This window comes from Triturus cristatus, chromosome 3_2 (genome assembly GCF_964204655.1).
Source record: "Triturus cristatus chromosome 3_2, aTriCri1.1, whole genome shotgun sequence".
NCBI lineage: Eukaryota > Metazoa > Chordata > Amphibia > Caudata > Salamandridae > Triturus > Triturus cristatus.
The window spans coordinates 794,710,162-794,730,049 of NC_140584.1; the positions used below are offsets into that span (position 1 = coordinate 794,710,162).

The 19,888-nt window shown below is 46.8% G+C and overlaps 1 protein-coding gene across 1 annotated transcript; it reads right to left on the minus strand.

Annotated features, from left to right (window-relative positions):
- Nucleotides 1–1,574: 1,574 nt before the first annotated feature.
- LOC146858162 (zinc finger MYM-type protein 1-like) lies at nt 1,575–2,405 on the minus strand. Its single transcript, XM_085647104.1, has one exon. It carries the CDS (start codon nt 2,403–2,405, stop codon nt 1,575–1,577), a length of 831 nt encoding a protein of 276 aa, XP_085503230.1.
- Nucleotides 2,406–19,888: the final 17,483 nt, after the last annotated feature.

The following is a 19,888-nucleotide window of genomic DNA, read 5'->3' on the forward strand; positions in this document are numbered from 1 at the left end:
GGCACGTCTCCCGATGGACTCGCTTCCTGCCCCAGGCCCCAAGTGATGCAGATTACTCCAGGAGGAGCCCAGCCACCAAACAGAAGCAGAGAGGAGCTACCCCTGTAAAGCTGTCACTGTTGCCTCACAGCCGGTAGGGAACCAGACCTGGAGGGTCCTGGAAGCTGAGCTGCACTCTGCACGGCCGGGCGCCTCGACCTTTATTTACTTGCCATCGGACCCGAGCGGTCCGTGAAGCTGGGCGGCTCTGTGTTCATGGATGGAGGCCGTACTGTGGTATTAGCAGCTGCACTGCCATGGGCGTCCGCAGAAATCTTTCCGGGGGAATGTGGGGGGACAAAATGTTAACGTCATCACCATCCTCCGACATGATGTGTGCCAGGTGGGGCACAAGAAACACTGGGGCACAGGAAGAGCCATGGGGGGCAGGAAGCAGGCCGCATATAATCTCATACACCATAGGGTTATTGTGCCACAGCCATCTCTTTCTTTTGTGGCCTTTGGTAGATATCATTCACACCTTCTAGCAGTTGGCAAAGAAAAGAGAAAAGCTCAGCTGCAGACAGGAGCGGCTCTTGGCCAAAAGTGAAAAAGCACAGGCATGCTAAGGGTTTAGAAACCTGATGCAGGGGCTTAATGGAAGGATCAAGCTGCCATTGTCTGATTAGCAATTTCTAATCTGTTTTTATGTCACCACTATTGAATACACCACAATATTCATACACACATGATCAAGGCAGTGAAGGCACTATAACTGCATTATTAAAAAAGAAACATGCAGAGTTAGTCTGCATTTGGTGTTAACGTGCACAAACGAATGAGAATTAAAATGTATTAACTTAAATATATTAAAATAAATAAAATAAAATATATTGCCATAAATAAAATAACAGCTGTTCTCTTCCAAATTGGAAAATAAAACATAAACTTAACCTGGATAAGTGTTGCAGGAACTGCAAACATGTACAGTCTTGCTGAAATTTAACAGTCACATTTTTCAATGAGTAGTAGTTTTATACAGTTTTTGTGCAATGGTTAGTGTACTGATCTCGAAAAAGGAACTGTAAACATCTGTAGTCTTGTGCAAATTTATCAATGACTTTGTCAATCAGCTGTTGTTTGTTTTCATCAATTTTAGCTCGATGTATGCTCGTTATGCACAAACCCGATAAGCGATCATCTGCCATTCTCGACCTCAACCAGGTTTTCACCCTTCTCATTGTGCTGAAAGACCTTTCCACTGTGCAAGTGGTCACTGGTAATGTGAAGGCTATGAGAATTGCTTGCTGGACTGATGGAAATAAATCTCTGTGGTTTAGCAAATCCAGAAATCCATTGTCAAACTACTCATCCTTCGTTGACCCGATCTGGAACCATGTGACTGCTTCGGCTTCCAGGTTTTCAATGTCGTAAATTTCTCTGATGTTTGCAATCTGGCATTTGTATTGCTCAAGTGTCATTTTTGCCATTTGTTTTGATTAGAGTGAGAACAAACTCAAATCTTTCTTGTTTTCATTGCCAAACTGGCTTTCTAATGGTGCGATGATAGAGTCCATGTATGGGACATAGATAGACTAGCGATAGTATTCTTCCACAGAAGAGGAACCAAGATTAAAACGAAATACTTGCCGGCCACACTGTCTGGGAACACAAAGTTCGATGTTCAGATTTTCTGCCAGTGTTTGAACTTTTGTAAAAATGTCCTTAAATTGCTCTTCTGCTATTTGTTTGTGATCACGGAACACAGTCAGAAGGTCTTGCACGTGATTACACACCTTGAGGATATCAAGCTGAACAGCTTGGAGAGCCTGGTTTACAGATTCCAATCTTGATGAATAATCTGAAATTATGGACAAGCAAAAGAGAAAGCTCACAGTGCTGGAGGGACATTGCAATTGATATGCATCCTGACGTGTTTCCCCTGATGCTGTAGTGCCCAATAAGCTTAATTGCTTAAAAATCTCTTCAAAGTGTGAGCTAAAAAGTCGAATGCTCTTGTATTTTGCTGTCCATCGTGTTTCACTCAGCAATGGCAGATTAGGAATAAGAGATCTTCTTTTTGGACTCTCACGGAAAAACTTGATGATGGCTTTCACTGTGCCAATAGAATTCCGTATATCAGGAACAGAATTCAGGTCATTAACAACCAAATTAAGTTTATGTGCAGCACAGTGAGCAAAAGCAGCTTTAGGATATTTTCTCTTTATTATGGCTTGAACGCCACCTTCCTTTCCTGCCATTGTAGAGCATCCATCATATCCTTTGCCATGGAGTTTTTCTAAGTTTAATCCAAATTTAGAACATGTATCCATAATCATATTTGCAACTGAGATAGCATCCATTTCTTTTAAGGTTGCAAATCCAAGGAATTCTTCTCTGATGACAGCTATGGTGCTACTTGTCATGTCTACAAAACGTACTCCAGTTGACATCTGTTCTTTTCCGGATATGTCAACAATTTCATTAGCAATGATTGAAAATCCATTTGACCTATTGACTAAGGATACTAGATCTTCTCTTAATGTTTCTTCACATAATGTAATCAGTTCATGTTCAACTCAAACAGATGTATAATGTGCATTAACTGGTGCATTTTCCAGATGGTTCTTTATGGTGACATCTCCTGCTTCAATGCAAAATTGGTAAATACTTTGCACATTTCCGGATGTACTTTTTTCCCCACGTAAAGCAATGTCACGTGTGACACAAAATAAGATAGTAGACAAAATTGGAAATAACTTTTTCCGATTTTCTTCAACTTGCCTTTTCACAGCGTTGTCTATTTGGCAAACAATACTTGTTTCCGGTTTCTTTCTGATCGCCAAAAAGTGAGTTGCATCCACTTGTGCGTTTTTATGCCAAGATGATAAGACATGCTTGCGTGCACTGTCAAGGAAGTCTTTATATTTAGTGAAAGGCATAGTTATGAATGCTCCTTGTTTCCCACGATGAACTGGCTGTGGAAATACTGTGCAGAATTTGCAAGTTGCACCTTTCAGATGTGGAGAGTAGCTCAGCCATGGTGAATATTGATTAATCCACACATGACGGAAACAGCATTTTCAACCTGAATCTTTCTTGAAGTCATACATTTCTTGTGGAGTATACATATTTATTAGAAGATTGTATTTTACATTGTCTGTTAGTTTTTTTGCTAAATTAAAATACACTCCAGTATCATTTACAGGAGCATCAACATCATGGCTACATTCTGTTGGAGCTGAAAGTGGACTTGCAGAACTGCTTGTGCTTGGCTCTTCTGCCTCCTCCTGTTCATCATGTCTAGATTCTTTTCTTGCTTCCATAATATCAGATTCTACATCATCCAATTTTTGTTTTGAAAAACAATTTCGGATGTCCATTTCTAAAAAGAAATGGGGATCATTGAATACTCTGCTCATCACCAGGCTGGCTGTATTGAATAAACTGAGTTGTAGATGAGCTACAGGGAGTTGAAAATTCCCATTGAATTTCTCCAGAAAGGGGAACCAGGTTGCCTTGCATAATTATATAGGTAAGATGAGATTTGTGAACGTTAAATAGCTCACCTAAAATGCACTATGTATTAAATACATACAGCCCTGTATGCAGAAACAAAGTTGAAAAACGAAAGTGTGTGTAGATATAGGTACACACACATTATATAGACAATGGCAGCAGATTTTAAGAGATGCACACACAAAGATTCTGGTGTTTTTACAGAAATCTGACATTTGCGATGCACAGAAAAGTATGTCCATACAAGCTTGGACATGTATGGTTTTTTATGCCGGACCTCATATATTTATTAATTCTCTCTCTCTCTCACTCTCTCCCCCTCTCTCTCTCTCTTCCCCCCCTCTCTCTCTCTTCACCCCCCCTCTCTCTTCCCCCCCTCTCTCTCTCTTCCCCCCCCTCTCTCCCTCTCCCCCCCCCCCTTTTTTCTGAATTGTACATATATTTCCCATCTTCTTACAAGTCTGACTTCTTTGTAGATATTGCTAGCTGTGTGCCACTGAAAAGACTGTAGCACAAGGCGCACTAAAGTGGATTCTAATGGACCAAGTTAAAAAATGGAAGCTTGAGGGAGGTGGGAGGAAACACACGACTCGTGACCCCACTGGAGTTTGAATGCTATATGTAAATGACACTAACGTCTTTGTGGTATGACCATTAACACTCTGTTATATATATTAGAGACAGAAAATGCTAGACTGCATTGCGCGCGCGCGCGCACAAAATGTGGTTGCATGAACCTAAATCACAGCCACAGCTCAACGCTTACCCCCATAAAATCCCATAAAAGGTTCCATTTGAACCACAGCTTCACTTAGTTTCACAAAGCACAGAAAGCAGCCTGCAGGATTCTGTACCCCGGCAGCAGACAACCTCCAGTTTTCTCAGTCCAACACCCTCTGCAAGCAATGATGACCTAGCTCCTAGATGCGATCCACATTAAAAGTGTATGACACACGAAAGTGCACCCTGCCACTTTGTGCAGCTGTGTCCCTGTATAGAGAACCACTAGCTGCTAAATAACCACACATATAATAAAAAATAATAACCCTTGAAGTTCTCTTGGCGGAAGGACAATGCATCCCACACTGCACTGGGAAGTAAGGCATTCGGGACATGTATGTCACTGCAGCAGTGTCTAGACGATTACCCAGTATCTACTACAGATGAGGTACCTACATCTGGCTATCTGCGGAGCACTGCACCTCCCTGAGTCTTTCTGGCACTAGCTGCAGAAACAACAGAAACACAATACGATCAGGCTCTACACTCTGTCGGACCGAAGTGTGTTCTCCGTGGTCAAAGTGGGGGGGGAAAAAGTAGGGGAACTGTGGACGCAGAATCAGAGGGCTAAATAAGCAGAGGATTGGGTCAGTGGGAGTAGTCAGAACTGTGGCTAGAAAAAGCAAAACATCCCAATTATTAGTATTTGGTTGGCATTTCACTGACCAGTTACAGCTTATTATGTTATTTGACTCAACCAATGGATACACATGTTTAAAGTTCAAAATGAGTTATTGACATTACAATACATTCAGAATGTCCCAAATATGCTTAAAAGTGGAATCACAAGCCATTTGTCATCAGCACATCTCCTTTTTTCGCAAGAACAGTTGAAACATGAATGGCAAATGATTGTAGTTTGCAAATGTTTCCACATAATTATGGCTCTGCCATACTTGCCCCATAATACATCATCTGTTGCATAATCTGACAAATCTAACAAAAATTGTTTGTAGCTCAAATGCATCAAAAATTACTAAAACATGTGACGTGTGTTGCTGCGAAGTGGAGACCCTTTGCAAAGGTTGACTGATCACCTTTCTCACAACTGCATTTGTATGTTACACTGGTACTGAGGCTAAATCTTTGCAAAGTCTGTTACTATGTGTAAGAATGTCAAACTAATAAAGCATCAGAAAATGTACCGCATTACACTTCAGCCCTTTTTTTGCTGCATAAGTTAGTTAACACTGCAACATTAATTTTGTCCTCCATAGCTGCATAATTCTATGGCCGCAAAGCAGACAGCGCTTGTTAAAAGTGAGATGCACTACTTCTGTAGAAACAAGGCCAACGGAGGTACCAGTGGGTGAGGCGTGCTAGCCTCAGGGTCCTGTGACCTCTGTGACAGTCACTATTGCACTAGGGTGTGCTGCTTCATAGGCCTGCCCACAAGACTGAAGGTGAACTTCGGTATGGATTATAGTGGACAGGCCTTCAAGGTTAACCCACACTTGACACCGCTAGGGTCCACCTGCTGGTGCTAAGACACCAGGACTTCTAAGGTCTAGCATGGGAATGTGCTCCCTTAGGAAAGAAGGCTGAACCTGGTTCCCTAGTTCCAAATTCGGCAGCTCTGGCCATAGTGCCACATCTACACCCCCACTGAACACCATACTCTTCCACTAAAAGAAACTCGCACTGCATTTAGATGCAATCCAATTGTGTCCCGCTATAAACTCCTGGAATCAATTCAATTCAAATTATGCACTCGACAAGAGTAATATTCTGTCTGAAAAAACAGTAACAACCTCCTGGAAAAGCAAACACTCACAGGGAATGCAAGACACTGTAAGGTATGTGAAATGTAAGATGGAACAACATGCTTACCTTAATGCTTGTGCACTCGTTATTCAGAAATCAATGAGTGTTTTTGCCTGTAAAGCTAAGGACATGACTACAGGGCCCGGAAGGGACCCGTTTCAATGTCTGTTGCTTAAATCCTTACAAAACATAAGGAGTATGGTTTGCAAAGACCACATTCATGAACATAAAGCTGCAGTACACTACACATTTGATAAACTACTAAAAGGAAAACCACTGATAAGGATCACATGAAACATTTTCTACACCACGCATCAACCAGATATCGTAGTACCTCCAGGAATGGTGAACTTCCTCATCTGAGGAAAAAAATGCTATTAAAGACGAGAACAAATTAAAGTAGTGCTGCCTTCACTGGGAAAGTCTGTTGGCGCTAAGGTGTTTGGGTGTGAATAAAACCAATTTATTTATTTTTTGTATCTTGAAGAAAAAAAAAATCTCTCCATTCCGAGGCTGTACTTTGGATTAGAAAATGTCAGAAAAAGACATTTCCAACAAAAGTATTACTTTCTTTTTAGATCGATTTCACAGGGGAACGAATTAAGCAAAGGAGAGGAAAGAGAGGGTAAGAGGCAGTTCTTGGAGTCACGGTTTTCAGTGAGGAGCTAGACAGAGACAGAAAACAAGCATTGGCATAGCCAATAGGTCTCGCCTTTGGGACCTTATAAGTATTTAGTTATGCATCACAATATCCTTGGTGCAACAACATCAACTGTTGCATGGGTAAACACTTACAAGGTCCCAAAGGCGAGACCTATTGGCTATGCCAATGCTTGTTTGTTTGGGTATCTAATGAACTCGTTTAGTTAAATTTCAGTTGACTTTGCTGAATCTTGGAATTTGGTTATTGGTTTCTAATGGTGTATTTTTGTTCCTACAACATTTTTCTTTCACTTAATTTATAATGGTAGCAGTTGTCATTGCAAGAATGAACTAGTTAGAAAGCAGACTTTTGTAACACAATTGAAAGGCAGTTCAAGACTGGCTTGAGTCGATGTTTAAATGTCAAATTAAAAGTTCCACACGGTGGCAGCATTGTGTAAAGGGCGAACACTGCTTATACCGTTCTACTGTGAAATATCAGGAAAAACGTTTTGAGGGACTTCAACTATAAGTTAAACACATCAACAATTTTGCTAGTTCGGAAACACTAAAACAGACACAAACCTCCCACCATTACAGAATTAAGTGTTGAAATAAAAAGCATGGCCATGTCGAAGTTGTAAGCGGACAAATAAGAAAATGCCCAGTTCTTCCTATGCCAGGCTCTGGTGTTTTTATTCCTATTTGCACTATTGTCACTTCAACAGTCCAAGTACTGCTTAGTAAGAGCGCCTCTCACACTTGTCGATTTAATCACCAATGTACTCGTTACATGACAAGTCGTCTTGAAATACATTTTCTGCTGCTAAAACATATCGTGCATTTTTTTAGTGATTAAATGCAAAAGAGCAGCAACGTTTTGATTTGTAGGTGCACAAAAGAGGGCTGGTGTTGTAGGAGTGGCCACGCAAAACACCTGACATATTTAAGTCATTTACAAACCCCAATTATCCGCAGAGCGGTTTCCCTTTCTCTCTTACAACATAGGAGACCGGTTTTATTTAATGGTTTCCCATATACGTATGCAAACAAGCGCGTGCTTGCACTGCAAGTTAAAACAAGCACGCGCAGAATGCATAGATGGGGGCTGCAGTGGGAGAGAGGCGGAGGGAGTTGTGTGCACGCGCGCTGCGCGTGAAATCACTTAATGAGCCATGACGGCTCGTAACTGTAAAACAAGGCTTAATGAGATAAGAAAGGCAGATGGCGGCTCCGTGCGTTCACGCGCACGCAAGCTTTAGGCCAGGAAAAGCTTGTGAGTAGCACTTTGAAAACTCCCTTACTATAAGTCGAGCAAGCAGCGCATGTGCTGCTCTAGGCTCGACCTAAAAAGGAGAGGTTATGACTTACTTCAAGCTGTGGGAGCAGGCAAGCCCGGACCTTCTCTCTTGATCTTGCCAATAGGCAGCAGTTTTCCCGCTCCTAATATTGACGGCCCTGCAAACACCACTGTGGGGGCGGTGTCCTTATGCGCGGTTCTTAACAGCATAAGATAGGTGGCGCAGCACTCAGTCATGATAGGGATTCGGTGCTGCGGGCCTCAAATATATAATGAAGAGGCCTGCTCACAAAATTAAAAGATCTATCCATTCTTACACTGGAAATAAAAATGGAAAATGCCACACAATTACATTTTAAAACACCACCATGGCACCAGTACGGCGCGCCGGATGATCTGGCCGGGGGGGGGAAGCCCCTCCTCGCCCTTTCTGCAGACGCCCATGTGCACTGCTCATTCATGGGCAGCTGCATGTTACAGTTTGCCTCTAACTGCAGGAGACCCATGGAAGTTTTCACGCTATCATTTACGATGTGGGTGCCCCCCTCCTTTCTGGCTGCACATACCTGAGGACATGGAAGCTGATTTAAAGAACGGAATGAGTCCTCTGCAGAGGCCCCCACTTCATTCATGCAGAGAGACCGAAAAATACTGTATTCCCTGTAATAGGAGTGCAGAGGTATCGAGGCCTGAGTGGACTTCTTGTTACTGATACACCAATGACGATATAGAGTGATTTTTGATACCCCTAATGAAAATTCGGTGATTTATGATCTTAGGGGGTATTAGTTTGTATTTCCTTGCTACTGCCAGGGTAGCCTCGATGGAGGTTTCTGCTTTTGCCTAATAGGAGCGCAAGTGTATTGGTGCCTTATACTTAGGTTTGGTGATTTATGTACCACGATGTTTAGTGATTTCTGTGTTTTTCCTTCCGTTCTATAACCTGCATTTTATGCCCTGATGTTATGATTAATGTTGTTTTATGCCTTGCAGTGACAGGATAACGAGTATCATTTCAGGATCTGCATATTATGTACAGTGATGGGGTTTTTGTGACATTTACAACTTATAATTACTTACTTTATTGCACTAACTATGATGTTGTGACAATTGCCTAGTTGGCAAAAGTAAGTATTGGTTTATGTGATTCTGGTCTGTTATATTTTATATAATATTTTGTGGTGTCTCTTTCAAGGTGTATTTATTGCGTCATTGGTGTGTGTGTGTGTTGCGCAAACGCTTTACAGATTGCATACCATGGGGGTGAGCAGGGGTTATCTTGTGTTTGCAGCTCGCTTACCCTGACTAGAGTGATAGATTCTGCCTGGCTTAGGTGCATACCCTAGCCAACCAGAAATCCCATTTCTAACAGAGACCCAGACTGAATACATGTAAACCTGAGGATGAGACTGGGTAAACAGATATGTTTGAGCCCGAATTTCTATACTACCCCAGGTCCAGAGTGGATTTCTGACCCCAATGTGGTAGAATGTCACAAAAAAAGACATCCACTGGAGAGAAATGTGATGACCCATCTGTGGAGAGAGTACCGTTGATCATCCCTCACAAGGAAAGTGACGGTGACCCTGGAAATCAACCCATAAATGTGCACTTTCTTTGGAAAATTCATGAAGGATTGCCAAAAAGGGATTAAGTGCTCATTGAGGGCCAGTCAGGGTAAACTCTTTGACGTTGTTGGCTCTCTTACCAAGACCATAGAATTGTCTGAGGGGGTCAAGGCCTCTGGTAACCCTATGTCAACAGAAATAGTCTCAGATTGGGCACAAATGGCACTATGCTTTCTTGGTGATGCCAACTATGCATTATCAGCAGATCTATAATAATTAAAATAGATCCTAAGCTGGGGGGCCTGGCAAAGTCGGAAGCAGGGGCCATAGGCCAGGGAATCCTCTTTGGAGATCCATTCATGAAATAGTTGGGTACCTTTGTTTCCTCTGTATTGGACAAGGCACAAACTTCGATCGAAAAGATCTTTCCAAGAAAGGCTTTCTTTGGGGCCAGTAGAGGCAGTGGGCCACTCCCCCGGCCACCCATATCAGCAAGGCTCCTTTAGAGGACAGGGCAAAAGAAATAATGGATGGAACAATAGTACCCAGTCGGGAACTTCCCTCCATATGATTTGGCAGAGGCAAAGGAAACAGAGGCAGCAGAGGTGGAGCAAATTCCCCAGGAGGATACTCTGGTAAGGATTGTCCATTCTTCCCTCAAGAATTACAGGGAAGGCTAAGATGAATTACAGACAAATGAAGTGAGATTTCGTCCGATACATGAAGCACAGCAAACACTTCAAGGTTTTCCCATAGGGCTTTATAGCTCTCCAGTGCAGTCCACCTGGCCAGTTCCCCTGAGTTTTTCAACTCGGAAGAGGAGTTTTATAGACAAGGAAGTCAGCAAACTCTCGTAAAAGGGAGCAATTTACAGGTTAGTACTCCAAGAGGCTTTTTCAATAACCTCTTTTTGGTGGAGAAAAAAAACCAAAGGTTTCAGACCGGTCATAAATTTAAGAGAATTCTTTGAATGACTGGTGTAGCAACATTTCAGAATTTAAGGGATTCACCTTGAATTTCAGCGGTAGTGTTCTAGGTCACCCTTGCAACCAGCACCTCTGCACTGGACACACCAGGGCAGGTAACCCAAAACTGCTGGTTGTTCTAAGGACCTTGGCCCCTACTTATCTTCAGTCCAAAAGAACTACGCTGTGAGTTGTTTGAAAGTGACCCTGTGCAGTGAATGTTTCTCCCATAGGGTAACATTACTGCGTTCAAGGCTCATGCCTCAATTCTGACAGCTGTATTTTCTAAGTAGCTGAAAATTGCTATCTTGAAAAGTATTTACGTAATCGCGTAGATTTTGGTGTCTAACTAAATATAAAAAGGTACCCTCCCTCTTAGGGCGCACACGGCACTTTGGGTACACTCGGACCATAAAGCCCTATGCCCTTTTTGCAAGCATACACAAGAGACGGATTTGCATGCCATATTTTTTTGTCCAGTGTACCGAAGAGCAAGGATCTACTGGCTTCGCCCTCTTCTTAAAAATTTGGGCTTTAGACAGTACTTCCCTGCTTTTAGAATATTGAAGACAGATCTTTCGGCCCCAATCGCCTTTGCTGTATCCAAATTTTTAACGTCTATGTGGTTTACTCGTATGCGTCACCTCAAACTGCTCCAGGAGATTAACTAATGTGATGCTTTATTTTAAATTTTGTAATGTTCAAATTTTAACTGAAATATGATCCTATTTATTGTTATGATTTTATTGTATTTTCGTGTACTCTTTTATGGTCCGAGCGACCGAAATAAAGATGAATGAATGAAAGAATGAATGAAAAAGGTATTTTTCTAAATTGGTGTTGGATTTCCTTATTGAGTGTGTGTCTCATGAATTGACTCTGTGTGTGCAACAGATGCCAAACACTCCCCTCTGATAGGCCTAAGGGTGCTAGACCACACTACCAAAAATAAAGCATATTGGGATTGCTACAGCAAGCCCCTGTACACTAGTAAGGGATCCACAACAATATCCTAGTCATCTGGGGGCTAGTCACACCCTCTCCAATACCATTCCCTGGTAAGACATTCTACTGTTACTCATAAGACATTGGGGGCATACTAGCAAGGGCTTATCGCTGCTTTAGCGGCACTTTTTTGCCGCTAAAGTGACGATATATTTTTAGCCCTACTAGCAAGCTGTCGCTAACAAGCATTAGCGGCAGCTTTCCGGCGATAGCATCCGGTTTTTCTATCGCCTTGCATGCCAGCGATAATTTTCGCTAATGACATGCAAGGTAGGAAGGATGGCTCGCACCTGCGAAGCGACAAAAAACGTTGAGCTAAGGCCCGTTAGCTACAGGAGCATAAGACCAGAAAATAGCTGGCCTTAAGAAGGGGGATAAGTCTTGGGCCCACATCTATGCATGTTTTTGGTGCTGGACAGCGCTGCAAGCAATGTTGCAGCGCTGCCCTGTGACAAAAATACAGTGCAGGAATGCGCACCATCAATAAGATTATTTTTTTTTTTTTAATTTATTTAAAGAGTTTTATATAGCGCTGGCTAGACCTGAAGGTATCCGAGCGCTTTACATTAGGTTCCACAATGTAACAGAAAAAGATAATTACACATTATGACAAAAATTACGCAATACATGGAGAGAAGGAGAGATATAAATAGTGGAGGGGGGAAAGGGGAAGTGTGAAGAGGGAGGATGAGGGCAGAGGCAACAGGAAAGACGAAAGGAAGTCTGACTAAAGACCAACTGGGTAGGTGACGCCCAAGGAGGGAATCCACGGCCCGTCTCCCCTTTAGCTAAACAAGGTAGCTCCATCAGGAATCAGTAAAATAGCTTAGTCTTAATTGACGAGGAAAAGTTCATAGATAAACAGGATGAGGGCTAAGGGCAAGGACAGGTGAGGGCAAAGGTTTGTAGCTGGAAAGAGGAGAGGAGTAGAGCGGAGAGGGGTGGGGGGGGAGGGAGATAAGGTCAGGAGAGACACAGGAGGGTTTGCCCAAAGACCGGCTGGGTCGGTGATGGTCAAGGAGGGAATCCAAAGCCCATCTCCCCTTTAGCTCGCGAGGTAGCTCCACCGGGTATCAGTCAAAATGGCTAGGTCTCAGCTGTCAAGGGAAAGGGTTGGATCATGATGAAAAGAGGCAGTCTCTAGAGTGGAATTACCTCTTGGGATGCAGGCACAGCAGGAAGTTCGAGATCCAACAAATGGGATGGGAAAACCACTGCATAATATGTGGTATTGGGGCATATATAGCCGGGCCCGGAGTGGTCATATATGGGGATTGAGTGACCTACCCAAAGATGGCCACCATAAGTGGGTGTGGGAGTATAGGTAGTGAGTGCCCATTTCAAGATGGCCGCCATAGTTTTGTAGAGGGGCAGGCCCCTTTCTAAATCCATGCCATGCCGAGCATCGGGCCCAGGGAAGGGGGCGCCATCTTCAGATCCAAGAGGGATAGAGGGGGACAGCAAGTCAGTTAATACAACAACACAAATAGGTCAAAAACAAAAAGGGCGCCCATGCCTGTGCAACAACGGACCAAACAAACTCCCAAACAGGCCAGGCTCATGAGGCAGCCACAAATCACCATCAGCAGAATCCAGCAGAGCCGGAGAGTCGGCGCCCCCCACGGCCCAGACTCCTCGTAGCACCGGGATAATCTCATTGAGGGGGGTCAATGGAGAAGGGTGAAGTGATTCCGTCTGTAGAGGTGCCATAGAGGGGAAATGGCCGCGGGAAATTCCAAAATCACGGGTGGGGGAAGGGACGACCTCGCCCAAGGCTGCAGGTGACCCGCCTGCCCTCGATGTAATCAAACTGGCCTCCGCTGCATCTTACGAGATGGCGGCCGAAAACAGACCAGTCAAAGAGATCAGGTTTCGAGCCTCCGAGAGGAGATGGCTTCCCAGCGGGGACTTCAGGCCAGGACCGATCTCCGGCAACAAGCGTCAGGCAGCAGGCGTCCGGTGCAGGGGTCAGGGAGCTGTGGGGATCAGGCCAAAGCAGGCCGGCAGACGAGGCAAGGATGGGGGCTTCAGAGAGGAAGGTGGCTGGGACTGATCCCCGGCAGCAGGCGTCCGGTATCAGAGCAAGAAGGGAGCCGAGGACAATAGAAACCATCAGAGCAAGAAGGGAGCCGAGGATACTAGAACCCATCAGAGCAAGAAGGGAGCCGAGGACAAAAGCAACCATCACCGCAGGCTGCACCCTGGCAGCCGGCGCCGATGAGAGAGGCTCCGTGTTGTGACCAACTATAGGCTGCGGGGTTCAAGGGCTGCCCACACCGACGCGGACCATCAAAGGCATCCGAGCTCTGGGCCCGGGTCCTCGACTAGACTCACCCGGCTGGGAGGCCATGATCTTGCGGTCTATGGAGATGCCAGTGCTGGAAATGGGAGGCCCAGAAGTCGGAGACTGAGGCAGGGAGTGAGGGCCGCATCCACGGGTCCAGTCGGAGAGTGGCAACTTCTTGGAGGGTGGCGGGCACCGAGGCATATACGGGCGATTAAGAGTTCTTGCCTTCCAGGTGCAGGTAAGTGACTCCAACGCAGAAAATCGTAGACCAGGAGGAGTTTGTGACATAATGGTGTCGATGCGATGGTGGCTTGCTGGGTTTGGGGGGGATATTTACCAATTTGGTGATCCCCAACCCGGGAGCTCCAAGGCTGAGCTCCTACCCGGCGTCCATTTTGGTGATGGCGTGCATTCCTGGGCCCCAGTCATGAAAATTGTTGCTGCGGTGTGACAAGAAAGCGTTGCAACACTTCTCATTACGCCCCTCCACCCCCCTTGCAACAGCATGGATGCGCTGTACTCACTGGACAGCGCTCCTGTCTGCACTAAAGTCATGCATTGCTGCAGTCGTGTCACAACCATGATGCAATTCTAGCAATGCATGGGGACAGCCTATCCCTATAGCACTGCCTCACCCTGATTCAGTGCTGTTCATGAGGGGTGCCCAATGTCAGCATTGTTGGAAATCCATTGGTGGTGGTTGCGCACTGCGGTGTCATCGTTTGGAAGCATTGGTGGAGTGTCGGTGCGGAGGGAGTTGACGAGATGTTCTGCGGTGGCCTTGATCCAGCTGCAAGGGGGTGCGATGATGGCGCAGGCGTCAGGTGGGCAAGGTGAAGACTTGATTCATCCAATGATGGTAGTGCCAGGAAAGTCCGGAGTCATGACTGTAGTGGAAGTACCCGCTGGCATAGGTGACGTGCTCGACCATGTGTCTTGCTATGTGGCTTGTTGAGGTGGCTTGTGGCTTGCGTCTGATGTCGGTGACCTTCCCCAGGAGGGGGTGGTGCTCTGGTCACTTGGATTGCCCAGGTGGAACATTAGGTCACCGAGTTGGATGTCATCTGTGGATGGGAGACCCTGGTGTGCAATGAGGTCTACAATGGAATTGGAGAATGGGGGCCATGGCCTTGAGGGGCCTGCACATGAGGGTGCCGCAGAGGATGTTCATGGCCCTGGTCCGGATCTTGGAGTTGCCGTAGTCCATGGTCACCCTTGGGTCATTAGTGTGCGTGGTCAGTCAGAGTGTGCTTCTGTAGGTGATGGCAATGCCTTCTCTCTGATGGTCGGGGTGCTCCTTGCGGGTGACACTGCAGCAGTCAGTGACGGCGATGTCCAGAGCAGAAGTTGGTCCTGGCAGGCGAGACGGCGTCCATGGTTGACGGCAAGGAGGTTGCTGGCGTCGTATCGGTAGAGAGTCCAAGAGGAATGATCCTTGGTGCTGAGCGCAGTCCAGGGGCGGTCGGACGCAAACGGCGTAGCCTATGGTTGCCTTTGGCTCGGGAGATGACCATTACAACGCAGGCAGTACATCGTCAACAACGCAACTCCGACAACGCAGGTGCCTTTACATCGCATTTGATTACAACCCATTGTGAGGACAGTAATGGGGTAATCTGAAGTTTTCGGGTGGGTATGGGTTTCGGATGTAAACATGGGGTGTATTATGGGATAAAATATAAAAAATGGGGTGTATTATGGGGTAAAATATGAAAACTTGGGTGTATTTTGGGGTAAATTATGGAAAATGGGGTGTGCATCTGTCTCAAATGTGATTTGTGTGTGTGTTTTGGGTGCTTAAACAAGGAATTCCAGGGTTCACGGTTGGGTTTGTGGTGCAAAGGTTAGTTTTGGGTTGCACTCACTGAAGTGGGAACAGTGATCTTTATGCCTGCGCTATGCAACACCCACTCTACTGTTGCAATGTGCCTAGTATTAGTATGCACTGGAATGGAATGCAAGGTAATGGCATGCGTCGCAACTACGTAGGTGTCAAGAATTCCTGTCATACAAGGGAAACACGCCCTTATGTAAACAGGAGAGCTGTTACATAACTCAAGGGAAACACGCCCTTATGTAAACAGGAGAGCTGTTACATAACTCAAGGGAAACACGCCCTTATGTAAACAGGAGAGCTGTTACATAACTCAAGGGAAACACGCCCTTATGTAAACAGGAGAGCTGTTACATAACTCAAGGAAAACACGCCCTATAAAGGGAGGAACCGGGAGGTACAAGGCTGTCGGATATTGTGTTTACACCGACGTACCTGCTTCGTGAAGAGCAGTGTTCCGGAGTGGTGCTCCAGTAAGGCAAGAACGGAGGTAGGTCGAGTCGTTACTCCCTGGGCCGTGTCTTGCCCCATCGTCACCTGTGAAGGACCCGGAAGCTCTACCGGTCAACCATTGAGCTTCGCTTTTTGACTCGGCTGAGTCCAAGCGCAGTGGCGCTTTTGCTGGTTGGAGTCGTAACTCCCAGCCCGACCAGAGACACAGGGACTGCCAGCTGTAACGCACACCAGGAGGTGTTTGCCGCGTTACAGACTCGGAAGTCCACAGGATCGATCGAGCGGCTGCTCTCGGTTCAGTCTTCTTGCTTGTGATTGGGGTATCGGTGACGCATCACCAGGAGGTGACTCCGCGTCCCGGTGCAGTCTGAGGAAGAGGTTGAGCGGCTGCTCCCTTCAGGTAGAGACCCCGGCTGGGTGTTTCCCTGACTCCTCGATTCTCCCCAACACTCTTCGTGCCCCTCACAGCCTACCGATTGGCATTGTCGGCCATTTCATTTCTGCCCTCTGTTGGCATACGCCGGGATCGGCGTATATGCAGAGGACGGTTAGGACCATCCGTGCTGTGGGCTGGTAACGTACTTAGCCTGGAGGATTCCAGTGACTATAACTTTTGTTTGTTCTTTGTATTTTATTTGCCTTCATTAAAAGAACTAACCCTTCACAAGTGGTTGCGTCCTCATTGTCGTGTCTGTTAAACGATCCTGAGACCTTCAGGGCGTTACAAAATATCCGACCTTAATAACACTAACTGTCTCCCGGTCGATAACAGACATGGCAACACTTGATGATGTGCTGGCTGCTTTAGCGGCCATGCAAGTTGAAGTGGCTGCCTCTAGGCAAGAAACAGCCGATGTAAAAGCCAGACTGGATGCTATCCAAATGGACCCGCTCACGCCCAGCACCTCCCTCACGAACCAGACCCCTGCGGTAGTAGTGGAAATGCCGGTAGCCATCCCCTTGGCAACACCAGAGAGGTACAGTGGGGATCCTAACACAGTGCAGGTATTCCTCACACAAGTGGCGCTACATTTATCGTGCAAACCAAGGGCGTTCCCCACAAGTCAGGCTCGTGTGGCTTTCCTTATATCCTATTTGGCTGGAAACGCGGCACAATGGGCCGTACCTCTGGTGAGCAGGGACGACCCCCTCTTATGTGATTGGGGTGCTTTTCGCGAGGAATTCCTGAAGGTATTCGACAGAAGGGCTGACTCGTACACGGCGGACCGTGAAATGCTTGAGTTGAGACAGGGATCCAACGCCCTGGTGCAGTATCTCAACGCGTTCCGAAGGCTGGTTGCGGAAACCAAGTGGCCTGTTGCTAAACAGACGGCGCTCTTCCATCAAGGGCTGTGCGATGAGCTCAAGGACGCCGTGGCTCATATTGACCCTCAACCCAAGACATGTGAGGGCCTTATCAACCTGGTATTACGGCTGGAACATAGGCTAAGTGAAAGAAAGGGGGATCATGGGAGAAAAGGAAAATCCCTTCCATCCTATGTGACGGTGGGAAGTCCTGAAACTTCCACCGCATCCAAGGGAGAACCCATGGACATCAGCGCAATACGAGCGAGCCTCACAGCCACGGAGAAAGAGTCACGCCGTAAACAAGGATTGTGCCTATATTGTGGCAAAAAAGGCCACTACGTACGTGAATGCCCTGCCAAACCGAAGACGTCACGTTATCAGGCCAACCGGTCGGTAACAGCCGTGGTGGACATACTGGCGGAAAACTAGAGGACTCCAAGACCAGAGAAGGGGCATCTCGGAGTCACTCATCCATCCCTTCACTTTCCAACTCGGTCACTAAGGGACAACGACACCTGTTTATCACGGTGCACGTGGGAGTGCATGACCAGTGGATACCCGTTGTGGCCATGGTGGATTCAGGGGCCACTGGCATGTTTATGGACCACAACGAGGCATGCAGGTTAGGGCTAGTGCTTCTTCCCAAAGCAGTACCCGAAGACGTCTATGCGGTAGACGGAAGGCGATTGGTGACGGGGCCCATCGGACAGCACACGGGGGTCCTTCCGATGAGATATGGGAGGAACCATTTGGAACAAATCGATTTTAACATCATCCGAGCGCCCCAATATGGCGTCATATTGGGATTGCCGTGGCTACAGAAACACAACCCCTTTGTGGATTGGCCAACACATCGCCTCGAAATGACGTCACCGTATTGCATCCTGCATTGTGGAATAAGAACGGAATCCCTTGACGCAGATGAGAGCGGGAGTCAGACGGTGGCTACAGCGGCAGAAAAAGATGTGGCTCTCCCCCAGGCTTATCACAGTTTTGAGGATGTATTTGATGAGGTGAAGGCGGAAGTGCTACCAGCACATAGACAGTTTGACTGCCAGATCGACCTGGTGCCAGGGGCCAGCGTTCCCAGCGGCAGGCTGTATGCCCTGACGGAGCCTGAAAACGTGCATCTCCGGGGGTACCTGGATAAACTCCTCAAGCTAGGATTCATCCGCCCGTCCAAGTCTCCGGCCGCCTCGCCACTCTTCTTCATCCCGAAGGCTAATGGGGAGCTGAGAGCCTGTGTGGACTTTAGGGCATTGAATGCGATAACCATAAAAAATCGGTACCCCTTGCCTCTCATCAGTGTACTTCTGGAACAGGTCAAGAAAGCTCGTATCTACACCAAGTTGGATTTGAAAGGGGCATACCATCTGGTGCGCATGAGGGACGGAGACGAGTGGAAGACCGCCTTTAAGACCAGGTTCGGCCTTTTTGAGTACCTCGTCATGCCGTTCGGTCTGTGCAACGCCCCGGCAGCCTTTCAGTACTTTTTGAATGAGGTATTCAGAGAGGAGTTGGATATCTACGTGGTCGTATATATCGACGACATCCTCATCTATTCGTCCAGTGTGGAGGAGCACGTACACCACGTCAAAGCTGTGCTCCAAAAGCTGAGGGAAAACATGCTGTTTTGTAAACTCAGCAAGTGTGACTTCCACGTCACATCCGTGGAATTCCTCGGAGTGATGCTGAGTCCAGAGGGACAGGAGATGGCAGAACGAAAGATCAAGGCGGTGAAAGAAAGGCCGGTGCCCCAAAGCGTGAAGGACGTCCAAAGTTTCATTGGCTTCGCCAACTTTTACAGGCGGTTTATAGATGGATTTTCAGGAGTGGTGGCCCCAATCACACAGCTACTGAGGAAGTCCAAGGAGTTTGTCTGGTCCCCTGAAGCGAACAAAGCCTTTGAGGCCCTGAAAAGCGCCTTTGGTAAGGCGCCGGTGTTGGCTCACCCCGATCCGGATCTCCCCTACGTGGTGGAAGCGGACGCGTCGGATGTGGCGCTGGGGGCTATCTTGTCCCAACGCAACCACGACACAGGGGTGCTTCATCCCGTTGCGTACATGTCCCGCAAACTCAACGACGCCGAACGCAACTACCATATTGCGGAGAAGGAGCTTCTCGCAATCAAGGACGCCTTCACCGAATGGAGGCATTGGTTGATGGGGGCAAGACATGTGGTATCGGTGTACACGGACCATCGGAACCTACAGTTCATGACGGCCACTAGACACCTTTCTCCCAGGCAGCTGCGGTGGATGATCTTCTTTGCGGGGTTCAACTTCCGCATCACATATCGGCCGGGGACGGAAAACCGGAAGGCGGACGCCCTGTCCCGTCAATCTGCAGTTAAGGAACCATTGCCTGCAACCGAGCGTTCCATCATTTCCCCGAGGATGGTATTGGGGGTTATCCAACCGGATACTTTCCTGAGGGGAATAAAGAGAGGGATCAGGTCATTCGCATGGCGGAGGTGGCTCCTCA

What these genes read in the sequence shown, in the direction of transcription:
- LOC146858162 (XM_085647104.1), bottom strand. Translation starts at nt 2,405, where the DNA reads ATGACAAGTAGCACCATAGCTGTCATCAGAGAAGAATTCCTTGGATTT.